The 24531-nt window shown below is 36.6% G+C and overlaps 1 protein-coding gene across 4 annotated transcripts in view; it reads right to left on the bottom strand.

Moving 5' to 3' along the window:
• Window positions 1-3608: 3608 nt before the first annotated feature.
• stxbp4 (syntaxin binding protein 4) overlaps window positions 3609-24531 on the bottom strand; it is a 47193-nt gene continuing 26270 nt past the window's right edge. For 3 of the 4 annotated variants that reach the window (XM_048169974.1, XM_048169975.1, XM_048169977.1), the window contains 6 exons: window positions 21970-22146; window positions 21238-21354; window positions 17986-18035; window positions 14671-14813; window positions 6976-7033; window positions 3609-4710 (listed from right to left, as the gene is read on the bottom strand). In XM_048169974.1, the coding sequence (XP_048025931.1) occupies window positions 4602-4710; window positions 6976-7033; window positions 14671-14813; window positions 17986-18035; window positions 21238-21354; window positions 21970-22146 (654 nt within the window). In that variant the 3' untranslated portion in view covers window positions 3609-4601. Of the gene's footprint in view, window positions 4711-6975; window positions 7034-9076; window positions 11479-14670; window positions 14814-17985; window positions 18036-21237; window positions 21355-21969; window positions 22147-24531 lie in introns of those variants that run through there. The other variant, XM_048169976.1, reaches the window with a different exon arrangement.

The following is a 24531-nucleotide window of genomic DNA, read 5'->3' as shown; positions in this document are numbered from 1 at the left end:
AATTACATTTGAGTTATATAGGGCCAAAGTTTAAAGGGGCGTCATTACACCATGGGGAAACAGGTGCCCTAGTGAACTACTGCCTGTGCCCCAGTAAAATATTACTGGTAAATCATTGTCTGACAATGGAGATTACTGTATACCTGTCTAAGAATCATTTTCCCTGGGTAAAATTTCAGCCATATTTCTCTCATCTGTTTGGATTCAGAGCTAGTGATGCCAGATTCAACTCTTTTGAACTAGGTCTGAAATAGTTTGTTTCTCAGTTTGATTCATAGTTTCCAACTGAATCATTTGCAGCTGTTTCTCACTCCGAAAGGTGACGGAATACTTCATGAGGTAGATATTTACCTACAATCCATTGTTACAATAGCCAGTACCACTGGTAAGATCATTTATGTCCATATAGTATCCGTAACAGTTTCAAAGAGTAGGCTATAGGCCTATGAAAATATCTGGACGCTTTTTTGATGGCGCCCTGTGCCACAGTATTGAAAAGCTAGAAACGCCCATGATGCGTAATGAGATTTAAATATTTAAGTAAATATGTGTATTTACTTAAAGCTGCAGTCCGTGATTTTTCCTCTTTGTCGCCATCTCTTGTTTGAAACCTGCAATTGCAGCCATATGCGGAACAGTTATCTGTACGCGCGTTGTGCCTCAGCACAGCTCGTCAGCGCGGATGAATCTAATGCTTGCTGCACTTCAGAATCACAGATTCTATGTCTTGAAAGTACTGTATGACCAATATAAGAATTTTCACTGGAAAATATCATCTGAACAAGTAAGTAACATGTCTGCCACTTTTGTTCTGACCAACTGAGGAAAAAAGCATTAGGCCTACAATAAATCACGCTGCCAATGATGATTAAATCTAACGAGCGCTTAGCTCGGATCATGCTAAACCGTGCAAATTATTATTACTGTTATACTTTGTTCTCAAATCGTTAATGTTAACAACATCAGCATTACTATGACTATGTGTATATTAGCGTTAGCCTACCTGTAGATTTCAATTTCTGTAGCCACTCCACAGTCCAAAGTCTTTTGCTTTTTGACTACAGGTGAATCTCCAGTTGTCACTGATGATTGTCATTTGGATCTTTCTGGATTACAATCCACCATCAAAATGATAATTTTAATTATTTCAGCTGCTGTGAGAACAGGCTATAAATGATCCGCTACCAGCAGCGTCCTCACGTGATAAAACCGATTAGCCTGGACTCCTTCCTTTCTGTTAACAGAGGTGATGTAATGACGCACAGACGAACTGCTGCATGCTCAAATTTCCCGCGGAAATCCACCATGTCGCTCTTATTATAAAATGTTATTACAAGCTTACCGTTGTGAATCGAGCTAAGATAATGAGATAGTTTTGAACACTGGCTGGTTATGTACTTGCTCAAAAATTGATTTTGGATAATTTTTAACTAAAACTGCAGCTGTAACTCCTTATTTTGCACCAGTTAAAGGTTTTAAACCTTGTTTCATGACTAAGTTGATTGTTTCTAAAGAGATCTGGCAACATGAGGAGACATTTAGCTATCCGCGAATGGAGTCTATTTGCAAATCCACTCTGCGATATATGAATTTCGGCTAAATATTTATCGAAGATATGCTAACTTTAATTTGCCATTGTAAAGAAATCTGAAGACTGAAGGCGTGGAACTGCCACTGAAAGTGAAGTTCCCATCACATGCACATACACGCGGTGGAAAAATCGAAAGCTTACAGTCCAATAAAGGGGCGTAGTTTAGCCTGAACAGATCTTGTTTAGTGCATCTGAACACTGCGAATGTCAAAGTTTAAGCATATACACTTGTCAAACACAACATGTTCTGTCATAGGTGATTTGCAGATGTATTATACGCTCATTATAGTTTACTCATAAAATGTAAACAGAGAAAAAAAAGTGACTATTGGGGTTAGCCTATATACTGTTGTATTCTCATATTTGCCTGCTTTAAAGTACAAGTCTACTATAGTAAATGTAGTTGTATACTTATCTCAGTTAGTGTTAAATAAAAAGAGTGCTGTTTTTACCACCTACCCCACTATTTTGTGCTTGAATTTATTGTGGTTATCAGATTTACTATTTTTTAAAGCTACTACAATTACCTTTTGCTCAAACTGGATTTGGAGAGAATGACTGTAGGCTATATCAAGTTATTTGGAAAAGGTAGGCAGTGAGTCAGTCAGCATTTGGAGGCCAAAAATCAATATGCAAGGGAGGGAGGCTTAAAAATGTTCTATATAGTCAGTTTTTTCAAAAGTTGGATATTATTATACCTTTAGCATACAATTCCATGTAATAATTCTCATTATAGGTAGTTAGAATAATGCATCAACTAAACAGACCAGTGTGACATACTGTTTCCAAGCACGATCACATAAACAAAGCTTAACGCCCTGTTAACACTTTTAAAATGGGGATAATGAAAGCTCCCACTAGTGATTTAAACTTATGGCATGCACTCGACTGGTTCCCGTAATCTGTGCTGCTAATACAGTTTTTTTCCAGGAGACACCTCCCATGTCATCCAACAAATGACTTACATAGCCTATTATCTTTCAAAGTACATTCATGTGTACGTGACAAACTTTATTATTCAGATCTGACCACTACTGAAGATAAAAGGTCACAAGATATATACAAATGAAGAGTAAACGCAAGTAATTTTCTAAATACATCAAACTGAGCGTGAAAAGGCAAATGGTTTTCTCTATCAGTGTCCTATAGAACTTGTCGTCCTTCTTTTTGTTACCTTGGTAACTGGTTGCTAAAGCAATCAGACATGACGTTGCTTTGCAGAAAAGTAGGCCATGACTGGCCACTCCTCCTCTAATTTGGAACAACTAAACCACATGTTGTAACATGTGTCTGACAAATTGGAAACAGATTGCAACTAGTTAGGAGGCAAGCAGACCTAAACAAAACCTGTAACTACTCCTGAATGATTCATTCATTGTCATTAATGTCATCTTTTGAAATCTTTTAAGAGGACAAGTCGTACCAAAACTTGCTAATGATGGCTATTAATTCCTGAATTATGTTGTTTTTTTAGCAATCTGACGTAATCAAATTATGAAATCTTAAGCACAATGACACGAGTTTCACTTGTGAAGGAAAGTCTTGTTCTTATCACTGTGACTGTAATTATTATGTAATTAAAATGTTATTATTATAATTTTTTATAGGACATTTTGATGAGAATGATGCTTTCCAAAATATCATAAATGAAAACGTATACAAAATACTGTCAGACAATAATGTCGAATTGAACGGAAGGTTTTCTTATCCGATATCTTTTTGCTCAGTGTTTTAATAAATTTGAACTGAGTATATTATTAGTTCAGTTTAGTTTAAGCTACTATAATAGCGAATAATTCATAATTAAAAGGACTGTTTTTGTATGGGATGGAAGAGCATTTATGTGGTTTAACATCTTCTGGAAGCATCTACAGTACACTGTATAACAATATCTGCCATGGAGAGAAAAAAAAAAATCAATATTTCTTGCCTAGGTTGTGAAGTGCTTGTGAAGTGCACACTCAACCTGAAATAGACAGAGCCAGCTAATATTCTTTTAAAAGGCAAAAAATGTGGATGGGTTTTTATCAGTTGATCTTTAATACAACCACAAAAGTATTCACACATTAAAAGGAAAAACATAACTCTTCATGATCTACCATAAAGAGATCTCTGAGGCTAAATTTACGCTGTTAGGCAGAGTGAATGCACAACAAAGCATATGCGCCATGTTATGTCATATTCCAAGAAATTGTACACATAAGGCTTAGGGTACGTTAAACTCACATTTCTAATGGAAGCGCAGAACTAATTGCACATGCAAGAGAAGACACTTTCACAGTTGTATAATAGCTAGAAAGTCCACTAAGGATAACAGCAGAATTAAAATGCGTCTTTATATGGAGAACAATTACAGTGAACCGTGCAATGATTCCTGAAGAACTGTCGCAGAGCTGGTTCGAGGAAGTTTGAACAAGAAAAACAAATTCCTGTTTCAACAAATCTACTGTATGAACAAATGCTTTCAAATAGTGGATCAAAGTAGCAGCAAACACAAGCCAGGCTGAATGAACATCACAGAAACAGTCCATCCTGATTAACTCACTGTGTTCCTCCAAAGTTCCTGCTTCACCGAAGAGGCCACGTCCTTTGACTTCAAACAAGTGCAATCATGTTTGACTTTTTCTGAAAGTCCAAAAACAGATTGGGTCTGTCCATTGTTTTTGTCAAGGTACAGAATAGAAAGAGATCAGTGTATAACATGAGGGGAAATTCCTAAAATGTCAGAAAAACAGTGGACAGACACAAAAACACTCAAAAACTCTCAAACCATCAAAGAGCTCTGGAGTATTTGCTGCGTATTTCAATATCAGTTTATCAGCTAATGTTAAAAGTAAGATTAATACGGAGCCCTACACATGACGTGAGGACAAAAAATATATATAGGTATATGTATGTATATATATTTTGTCTGCATTTCATGTGTGGGGGTGTGTAGAATCATTTATTGAATGCAGAGATTTTTATCTGATTGTCATTTTTAATAATGCACATATAACTTTGTTTCAGTCTAGGCTGTGGATTCCGGAGAGTTCAGGGTTTGGTCATTCGTTCTTGGTTCTGACAGACCCAAAGATCTCATTACAGGATGCGTCCATGATGTCGTCTGAGTTTCATGACTGGAGGAAAAAATAAACATCCAATTAATAAATGACATCTTGATTAAAAAAGATACACTACACAGCAAAATCCCCAGAGTTAAATCAACTCTGCTCAGAGTACATATGGTCCCTCTCTAAATAGTGTTAAAGTAACACTGAAGCAGAGTTAAAGTTAATGAGATAATTAAGCAATTAATAAGGCTGTGACTTAAGTCACTTGTAGTTCTTGTGTTTTTTCTTATTTCTTCAGTGATTCTGCTTGTTAACAGCAGGCGTTCATCACTAATGCGCAATCTCTACTTAATTGCTTAATTATCTCATTCAATTTAACTCTGCTTCAGTGTTATTTCAACACTATTTAGAGAGGGATCATATGTACTCTGAGCAGAGTTGATCTAACTCTGGGAATTTTGCTGTGTACCATTCAAAAGTTTGGGGTTGGTAAGATTTCTGAATGTTATTGAAAGAAGTCTCTTCTGCTCACCAAGGCTGAATTGATTTGATCAAAAGTAAAAACAGAGTAATATTGTGAAATATTATTACAATTTAAAATAGTAATAATCCATTTTAAAATATATTCTTCTATATATTCATTTATTCTTCTGCTGGCATTTTCAGTAGAATTTACTCCAGTCTTCAGTGTCACATGATCCTTCAGAAATCAATCTAAGATGCTGATTTGTGCTTAAAGGATTAGTTCACTTTCAAATGAAAATTAGCTCAAGCTTTTACTCACCCTCAAGCCATCCTAGGCATATATGACTTTCTTCTTTCTGATGAACACAATCTTAGATATTTTTTATAAACATCCTGATGCATCCGAGGTATATAATGGCAGTGAACAGGGGTCATGAGAATGAGCTGAAGAAAGTACTTCCATCCACATCCATCCATCCATCATAAACATATTCCAATCCACACGGCTCCGGGGGGGGGGGGGGGGGGGGGGTTAATAAAGGCCTTCTGAAGCGAAGCGATGCGTTTGTGTAAAAAAATATCCATATTTAACAAGTTATGAAGTAAAATATCTAGCACCAGACAGCCATCTGTATTTAACGTATGAAGAAAGTGTAAATTGGCATTGTGTCAGTTACACTTTTTCCGTAAGCTGAATAGGGATGGTGCATCGCTTCGCTTCAGAAGGCCTTTATTAAACCCCCTGGAGCCGTGTGGAGTATGTTTATGATGGATGAAAGTGGATGGAAGCAATTTCTTTAGCTCATGCTTCTTCATCAGAAAGAAAAAAGTCATATGGCTTGAGGCTGAATAAAGCTTGGGCTAATTTTCATTTGAAAGTGAACTAATCCTTTAACTCTTTCCCCGCCATTGACGAAAATTTCCTTTTTAAAAAAAAAAATGAAATAAAAAAAGAATGCATGAAGCTAGAATAAAATGTTTGTTGTTGTTGTTGTTTAAAAGCAAAGGCTCTTGATATATTGCAAGTTCCTTGTTCAGGTATTCATACAACAAAATATTTTAGGGGCCATAAAATTTTTGTGAAAATGATCAAAAATGCTGGTGCTGGCAGGCAACTTTTTAAAAGAACGCTAGCAGGGAAACAGTGAAGAAATATTTCTTATTATGTTGAAGATAGTCCTCTGGTTTAGAATAGAAAGTTTAAAAGAACAGCATTCATTTGAATTATTATTTACAATGTAAAATTCTTTACTGTCACTTTCAATCAATTTTATGCATCCTCGCTGAATAAAAGTATGAATTACTTAAAAAAAAAAAATCTTACTGACCCAAATTTACTGAATGGTTCATACAGTACACCTACAAACATGCATCTTGTGCATAGAGGTGAATGCTCTGGTGCAGGTGTAATGGAGAATGCATGGACATGGGTGTGGTGTTGCGTGCGACATCAAAACTCTCAAAAGAGTGATAGATGTCTGCAATATTCATCTAGGCTGTTTTGAAAGTTATGCAAATAAAAGAACATGCTCATGGGAAGGGGAGATGTATTTCTTGTCTCTAGAGATGAGGTTACATACATTTTGTCAATATCAATATGAAGAGTCTGCTGCTTTCAAAGCGCAACAGCAATATCGGCAATTCTGTGTCATTTTGTTCAGAATAGTTGGTTGTAGTGTGGTTCTTTTTAGTGTATCTATTGAGAATGCTTACTGTAAGTCAAACCGTATATCTCATGCTGCACAAACAACTTATGAAGCACTCTTCAAAACATGAGAACTGTTATTTACTTTTGGGAAAAGGGGGCAGAAACAAAGATTTTGTGAATGTATGCAAGTGTGTAATTGAAGAGGTCTCGTCACTTACTTTATGTAGTACTTCACTCCATCTGCAGTGAACGCCTCATCCCAGCCATAAGGTAAACCTGTGAACGAAGAAAGATCAGATTTACTCTATGTGAGGACAACAAACAAAATGAGAATCTGTAGCCAAAATAAAAAAATGGCATTGCAACATTTCTCGCTGATCCTCTTGATCCTGAAAGGCAAGTGACCGTGAGAATTTCCTGGCAACTGGATCAAATGGGGTCACACATGATTATGCTAAATGTCCTAGAATATCTGCATAATGTGAAAAGATATTTTTATAAAAAAAAAAAATAAAAATAAAAAAAAAAGCACTTTTTTAACATTGATGCACAGCTTTGGAAATGAAAAAGTGTCTGATAGAGGACTGATGTGTGCCATGTTTTAATTAATGGATCTCAGTCAAAAAATGAAAAATATAAGCAGACACTATTGAAGGCTGAATATGAGACCGGTCAGAATCTTATTAGTACGTGCCACCATAAAAAGGTAACAAATCCCTGACAGAATTTGATCTGGACACTCCCTCTGTACATGCAGGAAGTACTAGTGACAGTAAGTCTGCTGGCATACACAATGCCCTGACATGACTTTATAATGGCTTTCTCATCAGAAACATGATCTTATTTGAAAAAAAAAAAAATGAAGAAAAGAATACAGAGTATCCCACTGTCTAGATTTCACACACAATCAACATTTTGACAGAAAAGGCCAAAGAATAATTCATGTGGTCTCAAATTTCTACAAACAAATATCCCTGGCTATATATTCTGTAGCGCCTAAGGGAATTTACAGTGAATTTTGTGTCATCTAAATTTCCACTAACAAATGAGTGGAAAATGTATGAAAGAAATTTTGGCTAACAACAAGTAATGCTCCATTTATCATTGTCACACCTGCCAGCCTATAGCCACCAGAGGGCGCAACTTCTGTCTCCTTTACTGAATCATGAACTGCATTTTCCATAACCCTTAGCCTGTACTCATTATGCTTCATTACATTCAGCTGCCCTTGTTAACCCTGCCTATATAAGCCCTGTGTTTCTGTCAGTCTTTGCGAAGTCTTGTATGTTGTTACACCGCATTTCTAAATGTTATCCTGGTTTTTTAGATTATCTGCCTGTTTTCTAGATTACCCTTTTTGCCTGTGTTTTCTCCCCTGTTGCTTGTTTGTATTGTTGGATTACGATTCTGGATTGTCCAAATCAAGCTGAATTTGAATCTCTAACCTAAGTCTCGGAGCAGAGCATAACAGAAAACTTCGCCATTAACAGATCCAGCAGCTGAGTGATATCCAGATCATCATGGACCCGGTCTATCTGATATTGTGTCGTCGTCAGGAGGATCAGTCGATTGAGGATTTTGTAAATCATTTTTGTGAGCTTGTCATATCGAGTGCCATTTGAAGAAGTTGCATTAAAAACTTTTTTCGTTATGGACTCAACAAGCCTATTAGCGCTTTTGCTGAGTGGTTCCTTGTTCACAGTGGGTGAAGTCAAGAATGACCCCTCCCCTAAACTTGTTTTTTTTGGGGGGGGTACATAGATACATATTAGTACCTATGATGCATGTCTTTTGAATTGTGAGGGAAAACTGGAGTACCTAGAAGAAACCCACACTGACACAGGAGGAACATGCAAACTCCACACAGAAAGGCCGCTGTGAGATGACAGTGCTACCCACTGAGCCAATAAGCTGCCCTGCTTATATTTGTTTATATTAATTATAAAAAATGATAAAATGTAAGCAATTAATTTCTTACAGCGACAGGTATGGATTTCAAATGAACAAAAGTACCAAAAATTGTTGATACACAACAAACATTTTTCATCATTAAATAGTGCAATAAATATTTGAAATAACAGATAAGACTTTACTTTAAAATTCACATTTTATTGTAATCTAAACTGTGTCTCTGGGAAGTACACAGTCCAAAACATGGAATCGTAAAGAGCTTACATTTTAGAAACCAAAAACACAACCTCACCAAGTTAAACAAGGGAAAAAAGAACACAAATTGAAACATACAACTAGACAGCACACAAGTCAAAACTAACAAGACGTGAAAAACAACACAATAGAAAAGGAAAACAACAGAAAATTGTGTTCCACTGTATATATAAATGAACTGTTTCATATAGACTTTTAAAAACACTAATGCTCTGTGATGAAGAAAGACTGGTAGAGGGTAACGGTTGTCTGAATGTTGGGCTTAAAAATGGTGTGGAATGGAGCGCATGCGCATAGCTGCGTCTCATTTTGGAGGCTGCATAAAACATCTTGGCAGTCTCATTTAAGAAAAGTAACTTTTAGATTGCAAAGTAAGAAAGAAATGACCGTATTTTACACCTCACGAGGAATAACAGTCAATTTTATTACAGTTACTTTACTTAAATAATACATCCTTGATGATGATGCAGCCTTCAAATGCGACCTGCGGAGGACACGGCCTCAAAAATGAGATGCATAAAATGAGAGAATCTAGCTCAGAATCAGATGAAATGCTGTTACAGAAGGGGAAGTCCTGATTGCTTAGTGCAATGCATTAGGTTCAGTGAAGTCAGATATTATACCTGCTTGCCTGTACATTTTATATACAACTTGCATTCATTGTTTGTTCCTTATGCATGTCGTGAATTTCATGTTCTTTTCTCTTCAATTCTCTTTAATGATCAAACAAGTAGTAACGTTTAAAATGTGTTAGACGAACGTCTAACTAAACCATTCCAAAAAATATGTTGATGTATAAATGTTTTTGTGGTCAAATTTTGAGAATGTTTTTAAAGACACATTTGAACGTTCTATTAACGTTTGTTCATAACTTTGAGAGAACCTTGCCAGAACGTTAGCCAAAATTCTGAAAACATTTCCTGTTAGCTGGAAATCTGCTAAATGCGACTATATGGCATCAAGATTTTAAGATATTATAAACATTATAACATCATGATATTCAGTAAAGCTGCTTGTGTATTGTGAAAAGCACTGTGACAAAACACTGTAAGGATGTTTCATGAAATTGTTTCACTTCACAACATTTTATGCAAACATTCCAAAAACATTCAGCAAATAATAATGTTCCGACAATGTTATTCTAAGAACGTTTTCTCTCAATGTTATGAGAATGTTCCAAGTAAAAATAATATCATTAGGAAGTTCCAAGAGCTTTGTTCTAGGAACGTTTTCTCTCAACATTGCGAGAATGTATATAATGTTATAAGAATGTTCTATTCTAACACTTACATAACCTTTACAAAACGTTAGTGAATGTTGTGGGAACATTCCCTGCGTAACCCATAATTAAACCTAAACCTTGGTTAATCATAACTAATTTCTGGCTGTTATCTTTATCAGCCTTGAGAAAAAAGGGATTTTTCAATGCTAATTTCTCAGAATATAAACAGAATGTTTTCTAAAACTTGCATTCATCTCTATTTTTAGTGGCTGTCAACCTACTTGAGTCTTTAAATTCTACAGCTTACTTTTTTTCTTTTTTTTTTGTTAAATTGAGTTGTTTATATTGAGTGTTCTGACGTGTCTACAGTGATCACAAACCGTTACTGCCTAAGCCTTTGGACATAGCAACAGAGTATAGCTCATCACATGCCTCTTTAATTCAATAAACTCTTTGTTTTCTAAAGGCCTTGTTCTAGTAACCAAGAGAGAATGATTTCACTAGATCAGCACTATGATACTAAAAAGACAATTTCATCTTTCTCAAATTACACCTGAGTAAATCAGATATAATTGGGATGAGCAGCAGAGGCTTTCCCAAATCTGATTTGATGTTTCTCTCTCTTAAAGGGCCAGTATGAACATTTTGTCATCATTTACTAATCCTTAAGTCGTTCCAAACCTGTATGACTTTTTTCTGTGGAACACAAAATAAGATATGTTATAAAATGTCTCTGTGATTTCTCCAACGTTCTTCAAAATGCCTTCTTCTGAGATCTGCAGAAGAAATAGAGTAATATGTATTTGGAACAACATGAGGGTTAGTAAATAATGACAATTTTCATTTTTGGTTGAACTATCCCTTTAAAAATGATAAAACTAAGGTATGTACAACCTTATTTTAGCCCATTTGTATATCATAAATCCTTATTCCAAAGCATGTCACCCCCTCTGTCTTATTGATGAGACACAGAGTGGTACGCAGCCTGTCACATGGCTGAAAGAATATCCATCACGTGGAAACCACTGCCTGTCTCTGTGCTGGGCTGAGGTTGCTCTCTTTGGTTTCAATCAGTGTGATGAGGGTGGCCCTCCATGTGCAACTCAAAGCCTGCCTCGTCCTCCCCCGCAGGGGAGCATTCAGCCAAAACGTGAGCATCACTCGCTGAGAGGTCACATGCTGCGAGGTGTGTGGAACACGTTTTCTGCCCCCTAAGCAATCACTTTAGCTGTTTCCTCCCTCAGCTTCACTGATCCTTTGACCCCAAGAGTCTTCTATCTTCCCTTAATCCATCCGTCTGTCCGTCTCCGTTTTTTTGTGCATCATTTGGTACCTTGGAAATTTAAGTTACCAAGAAACATTAGAAACAACAAACAGTTGTTAAATTGTCCCATTTGCTTAATCATATTTTTTTGACAGACTAGTCACCTTACAATCAAAATTGACAATTCTTATTATTCTATGGAATACTACAGTATTTGCAATGATTTATCTGTGTACATGATTTTTATTTTTTTTTTAATTCATGTGCCCTCATAATGTTTAATCAAAGTCCCTTCCCCTCCCTCTTGCAGCGACATCTCATCACTTCTCTGATGACGTGAGGGCGGGACAACCTGTCATTATATGAGATCACAGAAATAGCAAACCACAATGGTCCAATTAAAGGGATAGTTCACCAAAAAATGAAAATGCTGTCATCATTTACTCAGTTGTTCCAAACCTGTACACAAAGGAAGATATTTGGAAGACTGTTTGTAACCAAGTAGACCCCCTCCCCATTAACTACCATAGTAGGAAAAAAAAATAGTATGTTAGTCAATGGGGGGCGAGATCTGCTTGGTTACAAACATTCTTCAAAATATCTTCCTTTGTGTTCAGCAGAACAAATACATTTTTAAAGGTCTGGAACATCATGATGACAGAATTTTCATTTTTGGGTGAACTATCCCTTTAATTCCAGATGGACAAAATCAAGTCCAACCCTACATTTTTTCTTGTTTGGGAAGCCGTTTCACTCGGATATACATCACAATAGGGAACAAAAGACTATCACATCTTCTGTTTCATGCCTACTTTAAAGGGATAGTTTAAACCGATAAAAGGAAATTCTGTCATCATTTATTCAGTCATGTGTCATTCCAAACCTGGATGACTTTCTTTCGTCTGTGGAGCACAAAAGTAGATATTCTGAAAACGTCTGTCTCTCTTTTTTTAATACAATGAAAATCAATGGGATCCAATGTTGTTGTTTTTTGGACCCCATTGACTTTCATTATGTGGGGGGGTTCCACAGAAGCAATTACGTCATTCAGGTTTGGAACAACATGATTGTGAGTAAACGATGACAGAATTTTCATTTTTGGGTGAACTATCCCTTTAATTCCAGATGGACAAAATCAAGTCCAACCCTACATTTTTTCTTGTTTGGGAAGCCGTTTCACTCGGCTATACATCACAATAGGGAACAAAAGACTATCACATCTTCTGTTTCATGCCTACTTTAAAGGGATAGTTTAAACCGATAAAAGGAAATTCTGTCATCATTTATTCAGTCATGTGTCATTCCAAACCTGGATGACTTTCTTTCGTCTGTGGAACACAAAAGTAGATATTCTGAAAACGTCTGTCTCTCTTTTTTTAATACAATGAAAATCAATGGGATCCAATGTTGTTGTTTTTTGGACCCCATTGACTTTCATTATGTGGGGGGGGGGTTCCACAGAAGCAATTACGTCATTCAGGTTTGGAACAACATGATTGTGAGTAAATGATGACAGAATTTTCATTTTTGGGTGAACTATCCCTTTAAGGAGAATGTGTCCTGCACTAAAAATCAGACTGATGGTCAACCAATGTTTTTTATTTTTATTTTTTATTATTTTTTATTTGGAGCCCTCAATCCCAAAAATGTGGTTTGAAGTTTTAGGAACTCTCAGGTATATAATTTAAACAAATTCACAAAAATATTCCCTGCACAGAATTTATTCAAAAGCAGTTTGACAAAAAGAGAAAATGGTTGAAAAACAAGTCTATTATTGATTAACCTCATTGTTTAGACCATGTATTCATTGAATATAAGGAGGCCAGAGATGCTCTTTTGTCTGAGTTGCAGAGAGTCCGTGAACTGTCTGTTTCCTTTAACATGCAAGAAAATCATGCCAGTCTGTAATCAGGATCATGATCAACATGCTTTCTTGAGATACAAAGAACAGGATACTTCAGTTAATATTACTATCCGACTATATTATTATTAAAGCTCACTATATCAGGTCTTTTTTTAATACCTGAGATTCTACTTCATGAGTGTGTTGGACATCCAATGTTAATCAGGAAAAATCCTGAGAAAGAAAGGCAGCCTCTTACTTTTGTTGTTTTTTCAGGAACTGCGCTTTGGATGCACTGCTATCAGTAATGTTTTGACAAGCTGGATCAACTTAACTAGGCCAACAAGATAGTATTCTTTCATTTAGTAAACACTGTCAGTCAAATCAAGATGACACGAACAATCATTGTTGTGTAGAAAAACATGTTCAACTTAAAATAAATGAAAACTATAAATGTAAACATGTTATCCCACCAAGGACACATTTCTAAATGTGTATATGTTGTGTACATGTGACATTATATACAATTGCAGCAAAGATAGACAATTGCTTTAGCTTCGTATCCAGGCAACGTTTGCAGCAGTGAGGTGAATCAGATCTAAATGGTTTGTATTAGCAGCACATACACCTTGTATTGAGTTTTCTTATGGGACTGACCTATTTTTTTTCCACTATACACATCTAAATGGCTTAGATTTCATGATTAAGGTAGTTATATAATATATAAGATATAAAACATTTACATTATAAGTAATTGAGCAGACAGGATATAAAAGAAAGAACAAACAAGCAGATTATTGAATTAACTTAAATGTAGATCACTAGGCACTCTGCTGAAAAGGAGAAAGATGTTCCATAACAAATTCTATCTGAATAGGTTCTATAAATTTGAACAATAAGCATTATCTTGGTCATAATGACGCTATAATGTGTCTGGTTTAAGAGGCTTATAATGAGATGGAATTATGGAAAGACTGCCAATGTTTTGACCTCTACAGGTCATTAGATGCATTTGCGTAAGGTCAAACATTGCTGGAAGGTAAGCTACATATTTTCTGGAGAATTACAAAGCTGAATGGGATCAGGGGTTCATGCAATGGCTAAATGAGCAGACTTAATGTGGCTCTTAAGGTAAACCAAAGTCAAAAAGTCATGTTAGAAATGAAACCATACACTAACCTGTAAGTCTGTAAAAAAATGTTGTCAACAGATAATATTGTGCATCCATCTTTCAATAACAAATGATAACATCTCATCTAGCACAGTTCAGCACAAATTGCTGGTGCCGTAAGATAGATTTTTACATGACAGAGTGGGTCAAGGGTCAGACAACAACATGAGGGTCAGACAAAATGACATAAGAAACAGTTGCAATTTGGACAATTTGACAAAGCTGAAAACACACCACTTATACTTACAGTCTAGCTCTAGAATGCTTCTGACAGCATGAGTTAGTTCTTTAGCTTCCACAGCAAGAGCAGTTGCTGTCCAGGGTGGTTTCTTCCCACTTCGGGATGCCACGGTCTGAGACTGTGTGGCCAACTTTGGATCACTGGGAGAACTGAAAGACAAAGACCAGAAGGCTTTATTAAAAATGCTGTAAAAAATTTCAGACATTTTAACTAGCTAACCTTAATCTTAACCTAACTTCCACTTCATTTTTTTTGTAGAGAACACTTTTTTTTGATGGGCCCCTTTTATGGGAGCTTGTTTCCACTATGTAATAAAAAAAGGATAATTTTATCTCACAATTTAGACTTTTTTCTCACAATTTCGAGTTTACATCTCTCAGAATTGCATTATATAAAGTCACACTTGCGACAAAAAGTCAGCATTGTGAGTTTGTATCACGCAATTGCGACTTTATATCACACAATTCTGACTTTATAACTCACAATTGCATTATAAAGTCGCAATTGTGTGACAAACTCACAATACTGACTTTTTTATTGCAATTCTGACTTTTTAGAATTGAGAGATATAAACTTGCAATTGCGAGTTATAAAGTCCAATTCTGAGGAAAAAAAAGTGATTTTTTTCTCAGAATTGTAAGTTTATATCTCCTAATTTTGACTATATAACTCACAATTGCATTATAAAGTCGCAATTGTGTGACATAAACTCACAATACTGACTTTTTATTGCAATTCTGACTTTTTAGAATTGAGAGATATAAACTTGCAATTGCGAGTTATAAAGTCCAAATCTGAGGAAAAAAAGTGATTTTTTTCTCAGAATTGTGAGTTTATATTTCCTAATTTTGACTATATAACTCACAATTCTGACTTTATAACTAGCAATTGAGTGTTATAAAACTAGAAATGCGAGATATAAACTCACGACTGTGAGATAAAAAGTCACAATTACTTTTTATTTTTTATTCAGAAGCTTCCATTCTCTTTAGACATTCTGTTGACTATAAGTAGCCTACATGTCAACTAACTTTCATTAGTGTTAGAGTATTAGAAGACTGTCTGCTTAATATTTTCTAACACTTTATTTTAATGCTCCCCGAACATACAGTACATTTTATTGACTATAAGTAACTTTGCAAGTACATGTCAATTTGATCTACTAACCCTACCGCTAACAGTCAACTAATACTCATTTTTAATACTCTAACGAGAGTTAGTTGACATGTAGGTGCAATGTTACTTATAGTCAACAGAATGTCAAAATTAAGTAATGAAACAACCCTCTCAGGTTGAAAACTGTGTCAGTCTTGTTTGATTTCAGCTGACGTGTTATAAAAGCTGTAGAAAAGTGCACTCCCTTCGACCTGAAATGAACAAAGCATGCTGGGCAGATTGGCATAAAAGAAGAGCCCAGCAAGACTCCTAATATAGGGTGTACTTTTGGGGAAGGGGATTCAGACCTACTGACATGGATGGACCAGTGTTATGAAAACATATTATGAAACTACCACATTTTTCAGGTCATAGCAGCAACTGAACTGGACTAGACTGATTGAATTATTGCATGTTCTGAAACATATTTAAGATTTGTTGCGCAGTCTAATTTGAAACTTTATGAAGTACTTGGAAAACATAGCAACTGATTGCAATATATTAAAAGAAACAGAAGATTATGACTTATAATATTAATGTGTGATTAATTCATGTAGAATGCCATTTCAGAGCGACGTTATATTTTGTTACAAATATTGTAATTTATCGGCTGTTTTTTAATGTAGCCCAATAATCCTGATCTTCTATGACAGAATTATTTTATTTACATTATACCATTCAAAAGTTTGGGGTTTGTAAAAGATTTTTTTTATGTTTTTGAAAGAAGTTTCTTATGCTCATCATGGCTGCATATACTTGATCAAAAATAAAACTAATAACCAAAATACTGTGAAACTGGTTTCTGTTTGAATGTATTTTATTTTATTCCTGTGATGGCAAAGCTGAATTTTCAGCAGCCTTCACCTGTTTCACACTGGACGAGCAAGCAGAGCAGAGGTAGCGCAGAAGCTGTATATATACAAAGTGGAAGTGCTTTTCACTGGCAGTGTTTGTCACGCTAGCTGAACTGCAACTTGTGTACTGCAAACACAGACGAGTATCATCTATTGTGCCACCACAACTTGTGGCAATAATGTGTTTGTGTGTAATTTATGTATTTTATTCACAGAGCTGAAAGTCATATGGTGGCTGTGTAAAGCTGCGCACACACTTAACGATTGTAAGGCCGATTATGAATGTAAATTGATACTTATGACTGATCGCGCTCAAACGCGTCCATTTGCGTTCAGTCTGCGATTACAGTCGGTGTATAAATTCCATGTGTAAGTATATAAATCTGCTTCAGTCACAGGAAACAATCGCTGTATGTTGAGCACAGTCTTAGAATGTTTTAGCTAGTCATTAAATGTGTGTCCGGCTTAACATGGAGGACCTCACTTATATGAATTTATAGTGAAATTTGTTATTTTTCGTGTTTCGAGCCGTTTCATTTAATTTGTTATGATGTTGAGTTTTCAAGCATTCATGCTGCAGACGTTCCAGTTTCCGATGTTGTGAATTTTCCAGCACCATGTTTAAATGTTTGTTTGTGATTCATAAAATATTTTGGCAAAGACAGTGGAGTAGATTGCCATTGCTTTCTCTACTCCTCCCCATTTATCCAGGCTTGGGACCAGTGTTTAGCTGTTGCCAACTACACTAACTAACATCATGCACCCTCCCTCAAAAAGAAAAAAAACTCTACACACTCTGGGCTGCAAATTGCTGACAGCCTTCATTTTGATTTATGAGGACGTGTGTAATATTTTTTAGCCCTAATAGACAAAGACACAGTGGCCTCTTCGGTCATTATGGGGGAAAAATGGCTGAACATGCAGGGGGCCATGTTGATTGGACCAAATCAACATCACTGCCACAGGAAGGTGTTGTACTGACCTCTAGTCATTAACTATCCCTGTCTGTCTGTGCCCCCAAAGTCTATCTCATAAATAGAAAAGAAGGCAGAAGTCTCACTCTGGAAAAAAAGTCACTGTTACACACTTGTGAATACACAGCCTCCTAGAATATCAAAGGCAAACTTTAATGACTGTGTAAAGGTCCCTAAAGGAAAAGTGTCTTTGTTATTAAATAATTCTTTTCTACACACCTGTTGCTAGTTAAGTGTAGTACTACTGTCGGGAATACTCCAAATTAGATTAGGATTCAGTTGAATCATTAGGTCTCCCTTAACAAAACATGATGAGAGTACAAGAATAATTATCTTACCTATAGCCTCTTGGACCGCTTTGATTTTCAGACAGGAAGCCTTGGACAGCCTGTGGGGATATAAAAAATGTAGGTGATTAGATTAGTCCATATTAGTTAAATGATTTTGCATAAAGATTTAACATAGTGCCATTTTTATTTTATTATATTACTATATTATTACATTTATATTTACTATATACTATTTACTATATACCCGTCACTCTCACTGTAATTCTTTCTTGCCCTCTTTGCAAAAAAAAAAAAAAAGTGATTTTATAGCTTTGTAAGAGAAGATGCTTTTTTGCTAAACCTGAAAAGTATTAAAAAGTAGCATTTAGAAGTTATATTAACTAATAATATAATTTTCTACCATATACAATTGATTGCACCTAGCTAACAACAACTTGCTTTGTTCTGGTTTCACCTCACTCCATTCTAAAATAACTGATTTTATAGGTAGGCCTAATTTACTACACATTGTCATTTAAATAACCTGAAAATATTGTGGATTATTAAGGCTAATTTTACTAACCACTCTTGCTAAATGGGGTAAGCACACTTATGTTCTCATTTCAGAGTTGTTCGAGTAAATGATTCATTATAGACCGTGTGGACAGATCAGTTGTTGTCATGATTCATTAAAATGAATCTGTTCAAATGAGTCATTAGGTCACGAATTGGACATTAGCGGACGTTGACGCGTTGCGTGCGAATCGCGACTGTTATTAGGACATCGCAAAAGATTTGTCAACACAGAAAACACTTCACCACTGGATAGGATTTTGTTTTTGTTTACTGAAAGTGTGGTTTATGTCAGCTGCACGTGCAGGGCGCCTGTCAGAGAAGATGAGGTGACGTTCTTTTGAGCACTATTCACGCCCAGCGGTTATTCAGGAAAAGCATTCTCCGAATGCGCCTCGTGAAACATGGATTCGGTCTTACGAACTTTTAGCATTATGTCAGTTGATTTAGATTATTATGTGTGAGGCAGAGAGAGTGCAAAGACGGTGCTTACTTTGAAGACAGAGAGGGCTCGCGCGCATGAGGGAGGAGCTCTGCTCATTCTGTCTGTAGCGCAGCAGTCGTCTCCCTCCTTCATTTTACAGTCAAATGGTGGCTAGAACGGCTCCAGGTTCAAAGGTCAATACGGAATGGATTAATCTGCGTTATTTTTTTTAACACGTTATTTTTTCTCCGATTAATTAATCGAAATTAACACGTTATTTTGACAGCCCTAATATTATATATACATATATATACACACACAACGATCAGGCATAACATTATGACCACCTTCCAAATATAGAGGACTGCAAGTACATGTGGAAAACAGCCCTGACCCTTCGAGGCATGGACTCCACTAGACCCCTGAAGGTGTGCTGTGGTATCTGGCACCAAGATGTTAGCAGCAGATCCTTTCAGTCCTGTAAGTTGCGAGGTGGGGCCTCCATGGATCGGACTTATTTGTTCAGCACATCCCACAGATGCTCGATTGGTTCGAGATTTGGAGGCCAAGTCAACACCTCAAACTCGTCGTTGTGCTCCTCAAGTCATTTCTAAACCATTTTTGCTTTGTGGCAGGGCGCATTATCCTGCTGAAAGAGGCCACAGCCAGCAGGGAATACCGTTTCCATGAAAGGGTGTACATGGTCTGCAACAATGCTTAGGTAGGTGGTACTTGTCAAAGTAACATCCACATGGATGGCATGACCCAAGGTTTCCCAGCAGAATATTGGCCAAAGCATCACACTGCCTCTGCCGGCTTGCCTTCTTCCCAACCTGGTGCCACGTGTTCCCCAAGTAAGCGTCGCACATGCACCCGACCATGTGATATAAAAGAAAATGTGATTAATCAGACCAGGCCAACTTCTTTGGTGCTTTTGGAGGTGGACAGGGGTCAGCATGGGCACCCTGACTGGTCTGCGGCTATGTTGCCTCATGCGCAACAAACCGATGCACTGTGTATTCTGACACCTTTCTATCAGAACCAGCATTAACTTCTTGAGCAATTTGAGCTACAGTAGCTCATCTGTTGGATCGGACCACATGGGCCAGCCTTCGCTCCCCATGTGCATCAATGAGCCTTGGCCGCCCATGACCCAGTCGCCGGTTCACCACTGTTCCTTCCTTGGACCACTTTGGAACACCCCACAAGAGCTGCAGTTTTGGAGATGCTCTGACCCAGTCGTCTAGCCATCACAATTTGGCCCTTGTCAAACTCGCTCAAATCCTTACGCTTGCCCATTTTTCCAGCTACTTTGAGGACAAAATTTTCACTTGCTGCCTAATATATCCCACCCAGTAACAGGTGCCGTGATGAAGAGATAATCAGTGTTATTCACTTCACCTGTCAGTGCTCATAATGTTATGCCTGATCAGTGTATTATTACTACGAGCACAAAGTTAAATATTTTCACATTATTATTAATAATAATAATAGTTTTTATATCAATAATAATAATTATTAAACAGTGCTTTACAGGTGGCATACAGTATATACTGTAGGTATAAAAGCACATTAACATAATAAAATTGCAATCAAAATCATATCTGATGCATGGGGTCCACTATACAGTAAACAGATCTTTACAAGTTACTGAAGTGCCATTAACAATAAAGATCCAAACCATATTATATATGACTGTCTTCTTTAAATGTCATTGTGTTGTAATATACCATTATATTCTTAAGCACTAGACAGATGTAAAACACAGAATTATTTAGGAAGGTTCTGCAATAGTTTTTCCTGTGTTCTGTGACAAAATCTATGATTTACGCAGCCCAACAGGGTGATAATTGATTTATGGGAATCTGGTACTGGTACTGCATACTTATGCCACATTCTTTTTATGTTGTGACATTTTTCTTTTTTTTTCCCCATAGGTGCCTAATGAAAGGGTAACTACACTACGTTAACTACTTGAATTATTAGTTAAAAAAAAAAAAACATCTGAAAATAGAACACTTGGAATAATGAAGTAGATGCACTATGCTTGTGTGACTAGATTTGCCCACTTCATATAAGCCTGAGTTGATAATTGTCATCAGAAGAGCATTCCAGACACTCAGCTTTTCTGATTTAATGAGAAAACTAAATTTGGACACTAAAGAGTGAGGCTGCTCTCAACCTATGAAGTGCAAATTCTAATATAATTAATTTAATATCCTGAGCCATTTAACATGAGCAATTTATATGGTGAAACCTTATGTTAGAGGATGTGAATTTATTGTGTAGCTGGTTACGCTTAATTGAAAATGAATATACATCACCTCCACAAACTGCAGAAGTTTACCCGTAGTGGTTTCAAAATCCTTCTTTACAGTTTCACTCTTCCGTAGCTGGCATTCAAGTACAGAAATCCTTTTTCTCAGATCTTGTAGATCATCCTGTGTGAATATTAAAGTTAAACAACAATATTTACATATTAAACAACAAAATTGACTTTTCTCTATACATTAAAATGACAGATTCAGAAATTGTCTAATATAAATTTGCAATTAAAACTGCACAATAATGCTGTCAGAAAATCAAACATTGGAGATGTGCCAATGAACATGGTAAACTGCGTTGTCAGTACAGTGTTTTATACATTACTTATATTTTAGCATAATTCTTGAATGTTGGTGTGGTAAAATAAGAATAATAAAAAGTGCAATAACAATTTTTCCACAAGCAATTGCAATAAAAACAAAAATGTTATCCTACATAATCATAAAAAGCTATGAATAAAAATAAAAGCATAAATGCTGTGATAAAATAAAAGTTTATCCTGGCGACATGCAAGGTTGCTAGCCAGAGATTTCAAAAATAACCACATCAGCCCACGTCACCCTGCAAGATCATGTTAAAGCCTTCGCAGCACATCAGCCCAGTTACTGAATAATACAAAGCAAACAGTGACCTACTTTTTGTAGGACACGAGAGAGGGAAAACCCGGAGTGGGACTGTGCAGGGGATGCGGATTGGCTAAGGCTAAGCGTAAAACTCTCAAAGTGGAATACCTTGCCCCGGCCGGGTTGCTCAGCTTTCTGAGACTTCATTTCAGCTATCTCAGCCTCCAGGAGGTGGATAACCTCCTCGTAGTCCATCTCCATTCCTCGGGCCTGTTTCTGAGCTGCCTCTGCCAGATGGATCCGGGTCCGCAGGGATCGGCTCTCCTCCATTGCAGATTTTGTTTCCTGCAACAGCGGAGTTCCACTTAGAGCGGCAGGGCTGAGAATGCACGTACAGTAGGATGCTACAATGCTCAGGGGCTCTTCCCCCCTAACATTGCATACTCATTGCACTTGAAGAGAAATGCCTGTACAGTCTCACCTCCCCCCCTACCCTCCTTCCCCCATGACGTCCCACAGCATGACAAAGCACAGCTCTGCTTCTTTTAACCTATATATTTGGATTTGTTTAAAGAGGCTTAAAAAACAAGATTTGTGCAAACAAGTTTCTGTAGGTACAGGCAGATGAGAACCAGTAAAACAAGCTGTTATATAATACAGGTATCGAAAGAGGGCATTAATGAAAACCGCAACAACATTGGATACTTGTCAGCACGGCATCAGTCAATAGTCATCAGACAAAGGAAAGGTAACCAGGCCATTGTAATTACGAAGCTGTGGGGTATGACAGCACTCTTAATGAACAGGTGACACAAAATATGTGAAAATCACACTGTGAGGACCTACAAATGAACACAGTGTGTGGTAGCTCACAATTAAAACTCTAAGATTAAAATGACTGCGTGACTTTCATTATTGCAGACCTATTAGAGTAAGACTCGAAAACACATTTTACTCATCATGAGCACTATGAACTTATTTTAAACACCAGGAATAACTTATGAAAAGCGTAAAGATAATTGCCCACTGAAAGAAGAACTTTGACATGATGGATCTTACATTGACTCTTTTCTAGCAGAGAGGCATTTAAATTAGCACTTACATCCATTTAACGTGCATGCATTACGGAGAATATCTGAAGTTTATAATGAGGGTTGTGCATTGGTTACAGTTAATGTAATTTTCAAAGAATGTGGAATTCAAAGGGACATATACAGTAACTCTGTCCTGGAAATTCTGAGAAACAGAGGAGGTGGCTGGGGAAAAAATAATAAGAATTCAATGAACTACGGAAGCTAGTGTTAAGCCTTGCAGTCTCAAAAGAATGTGGAGGCATTAGTGCAAAATTATTATATTCACATACAGTAGCCTTTATATACAGCGCATTACTGTTCAAAAGTGTGGGGTCGGTAAGATTTTTGTAATTTTTTTGAAAGAAGTCTCTTATTTTCACCAAGGCGGAGTTTATTTGATCAAAAATAGTAAAAGTAAAAAACTAATATTGTAAATTATTACTACAATTTAAAATAACTGTTTTCTATTATAATAATAATTTATTATTAAAATTAATTTATTTACTTCTGTGATGGCAAGCTGAATTTTCAGAACATGACCAATCATTACAGTCAAAGGATTATTCAAAAATCATTCTAATATGCTGATAAATAAATAAATTATAAATGTTTACTAGATTATGTTCATTACCTGTCTAGCGATGTATGTTTATGCTGAAATATAATTAAATAATGGTTTATATTCTAAAAAAACATCTATCACATGTCATTATGTGTAGTGAGTTGGCTTAAAGGGTTAGTTTACCCAAAAATGAAAATTATTAATGACTCACCCTGTATGTATGTACGGTAGACTGTCCATGTCCAGAAAGGTAATAAAAACATCATCAAAGTAGTCCATGTGACATCAGTGGGTTAGTTAGAATTTTTTGAAGCATCGAAAATACATTTTGGTCCAAAAATAACAAAAACTACGACTTTATTCAGCATTGTCTTCTCTTCCGGGTCTGTTGTCAATCCGCGTTCACGACTCCGCAGTGACACTGTTGACGTAAGCCGCTGCTGACGTGTTATCAGGTGCGCCCGAGCTTCGTTTACAGTCTGAGGGAGACGCACGCTGTAAACAAAACAACCTTCGCAAACATGTCTAGGGATTTCGACGCAGAGGAAGACTTGCATTTTTTTGCTCAGCCATATTTATTTGAACCCGAATACACGGACGAAGAACTAAGAGCAGCGTCACTGCGGAGTCTTCAACGCGGATTGACAACAGACCCGGAAGAGAAGACAATGCTGAATAAAGTCGTAGTTTTTGTTATTTTTGGACCAAAATGTATTTTCGATGCTTCAAAAAATTCTAACTAACCCACTGATGTCACATGGACTACTTTGATGATGTTTTTATTTCCTTTCTGGACATGGACAGTCTACTGCACATACATTTTCAATGGAGGGACAGAAAGCTCTCGGACTAAATCTAAAATATCCTAAACTGTGTTCTGAAGATGAACGGAGGTCTTACGGGTTTGGAACGACATGAGGATGAGTCATTAATGACATAATCTTCATTTTTGGGTGAACTAACCCTTTAAGTGATTTATGTTTCGTGCTTCAGAACTTCAGTTAAGGGAACATAAAACCAGTTAAGGGAACATAAAACATCGATGCTCCCTGGTTTTCACAGTGCATTGTGGGGCTTTTAAGGGAGCGAACATGT

This window comes from Megalobrama amblycephala, linkage group LG20, assembly GCF_018812025.1.
Source record: "Megalobrama amblycephala isolate DHTTF-2021 linkage group LG20, ASM1881202v1, whole genome shotgun sequence".
NCBI lineage: Eukaryota > Metazoa > Chordata > Actinopteri > Cypriniformes > Xenocyprididae > Megalobrama > Megalobrama amblycephala.
The sequence above is the reverse complement of the archived record's forward strand: the minus strand, read 5'-3'. Positions and strand labels throughout refer to the sequence as shown.